This window comes from Priapulus caudatus, unplaced genomic scaffold (genome assembly GCF_000485595.1).
Source record: "Priapulus caudatus unplaced genomic scaffold, Priapulus_caudatus-5.0.1 Scaffold470, whole genome shotgun sequence".
NCBI lineage: Eukaryota > Metazoa > Priapulida > Priapulimorpha > Priapulimorphida > Priapulidae > Priapulus > Priapulus caudatus.
The window spans coordinates 102609-105083 of NW_014577531.1; the positions used below are offsets into that span (position 1 = coordinate 102609).

Genomic DNA, 2475 nt, shown 5'->3' on the forward strand with positions numbered 1-2475 from the left:
GCTGCCGCACACTGACACATATATATTGTATCTATATATTTATGTGTCAGTGTGCATGCGGTGTACATGTGTGTTGCAGAGGAGCATTTGCACGGCATTTACAGGAAATTGTCGGCAACAATAGGCGAAAGAGAGTAGAGAAACATTAAGATGTTTCTAAGGTAGTAAATAGATTTCGTATTTATTTAGCATTATATTTTATTGAAACGCTCCAAGTGCCTGCGTGCGCGACAATGCTTGCTGTCGTTTCAGGTATTTAATCAACTATTCTCCGTTCGACGTCGTATACAAGATGGCGAGGTTTGCCCCCGTCAAGCTCGTGCCGCAGCTGATGGTGGAGGTGCGGCGTACGCACCGCATCCACCTCTCCGTCACGCGCTCTCTCCACAAATACGACGATTTTTACATCCTAGCCGTCCTCGTCGGCACCTCGTTCGGTAACCGACTCCCCCACGCGTTGCCGCGGCGACCGACGGTCCGCGCGGGGAAAAGCGAGCCGCACCCAGGAAAGATTTCGGGGGAAGTTTTTTTTTGGAAGGTGGCTCTGCCGTCGAATGACGTCGAAAATTTAAAATCGAGATTTAAAAAAATGGGGACGGAAAAACTCGTCTGGTCGTCGTCGTCTGCCGCTTTTCTCCCCGATCGGAGCGTCGGTCGCTCGCGTGGCGCCCCCTGTTGCTCGCGCGTCATCGCGGCTAGCTGTCGTTCTAACGGTCGCGTTCGCGCTCTCTCTCTCTCTTTCTTTCTCTCTGCCGCGTCCGGCGCAGGTACGTCGTGAATTACACTCCGTTCGACCTCACGTACAAAATACTCAAGTTCTTGCCGGTCAAACTCGTGCTCTGCTGCATGAAGGAGGTGCTGCGCGTGAAGAAGGTGCACTACGGCGTCGCCAAGGCGATGAAATACGACAACGACGCCTACCTGCTCATGGTCTTCGTCGGGGTTATCTATGGTGGGTCTCTCATCGCTGCCGCTGGCACGCATGGAGGCGGCGGTCGTGTGTGCGCATCTCTCCCTCACCGGGCCTAAGATAAAATATTGCTTGTTTCCCCTTTACCGACCGACTCGCCAAAACGCCGCCACTCGACATATTTTATTGGCCGATTAAAACAAAACAAAAATTATTTTGTTTCGCCAAAAAAATAAATTCAAATTCGTTTCGCAAAAACATATACACAAAACAGAATATACAATATACATACACACATTTTGTCGAAACAAAATAAAAAAGATTTTTCACCTACCTACCTACTCGGTACCCTGAGAGGCGAGTAGGTAAAGGGGAAACAAACAATTTTTTAAGGGTGGCCCTGCTGCTGATGTGTGCATGCTGCCTGCAAGATCCGATCTCGTCGCTTCCACCGCATCCGCGGCGACGGGGGCTGCATGCATCGTCGACTGTCGCACGTTCGCTTGTTTTCCGCATGGCTTCGCGGCGATCCGTCGCCGTGTTTCGCTCGGGTGTTTTTTTTTGCGCCGCGTTGTGGCGATGGTGGCATGAAGGAGGGGGAGGGGGAGGGGGGAGAAATTCCATGATGGTGATGATGATGACGATGATGATGGTGATGACGACGACGATGACGACGATGACGACGACGATGACGGCGATGTTGATGGTGGTGGTGATGACGATGATGACGATGACGATGACGATGACGATGATGATTTGCATGAGCCCCCTCGGTGCAGTTATTGCAGCTTCCTGATTCTTCACTCTGGCAAGTGTTCGGGTTGTTAGGGCTTCTCCCAGTCTGCTCCCCCTCTCTCTCTCTCTCTCTCTCATTCCTCTTCTCTCATCTCGTCTTTGCTCTCTCTCTCTCTCAAGTCTCGTCGTCTGCTCGTGCGTCGTCTCTCTCTGCATCTCTGCCGATCTCTTTCTCCGCCCCCCCTCTCTCTCTCTCTCTCTCCTCCTCTTCCCCCCTCTCTCTCGTCTCTCTTCTCTGCATCTCTCCTCTCTTTCTCTACTCCTCTTCTCTCTCTCTCTCCCTCTCCTCTCCATCTCTCTCTCTCTCTCTCTTCTCCTCCTCTCATCTCGATCCTCTCTCTCCTCTCTCTTCTCTCTCGTCTCTTCTTCTCCCCCCTCTCTCTCGCTCTCTCTCTCCCTCTCTCTCCCTCTCTCTTCTCTCTCTCTCTGCTCATCTCTCTCTCTCTCTCTCTCCTCCTCTTTCCTTTCTCTCTCTGTCTGTTGTCCTGTCCATGCCTCTCTCTCTGCTCTCTCTCTCTCCGTCCTCTCTCGTCTCTGCTCTCAGTCTCTCTACTCTCTCTCCTCTCTCTTTCTCGCCCCCCCCCCCGCGCCTCCTCTCCTCTCTCGTCTCTCTCGTCGCTCCCCTCTCTACTCTCTCTCTCTCCATCTCTCTCCTCTCTCTTTTCTCTCTAACTGTCTGTCTGTCCTCTCTCCTCTCTCTCTCTTCTTCCTCCTCTCTCTCTCTCTCTTCCTCGTGTCTCTCTCTCTCCTCGCTGTCTCCCTCTCGCGTC

General features: G+C 52.4%; 1 protein-coding gene across 1 annotated transcript in view; it reads left to right on the forward strand.

Annotated features, from left to right (window-relative positions):
* Positions 1-2475, forward strand: part of LOC106810749 (trimeric intracellular cation channel type B-like) — a 27487-nt gene that overhangs the window by 9085 nt on the left and 15927 nt on the right. Inside the window, exon 3 of the mRNA XM_014814192.1 lies at positions 217-437. Within this exon, the coding sequence (XP_014669678.1) occupies positions 217-437 (221 nt within the window). The remainder of the gene's footprint in view (positions 1-216; positions 438-2475) is intronic.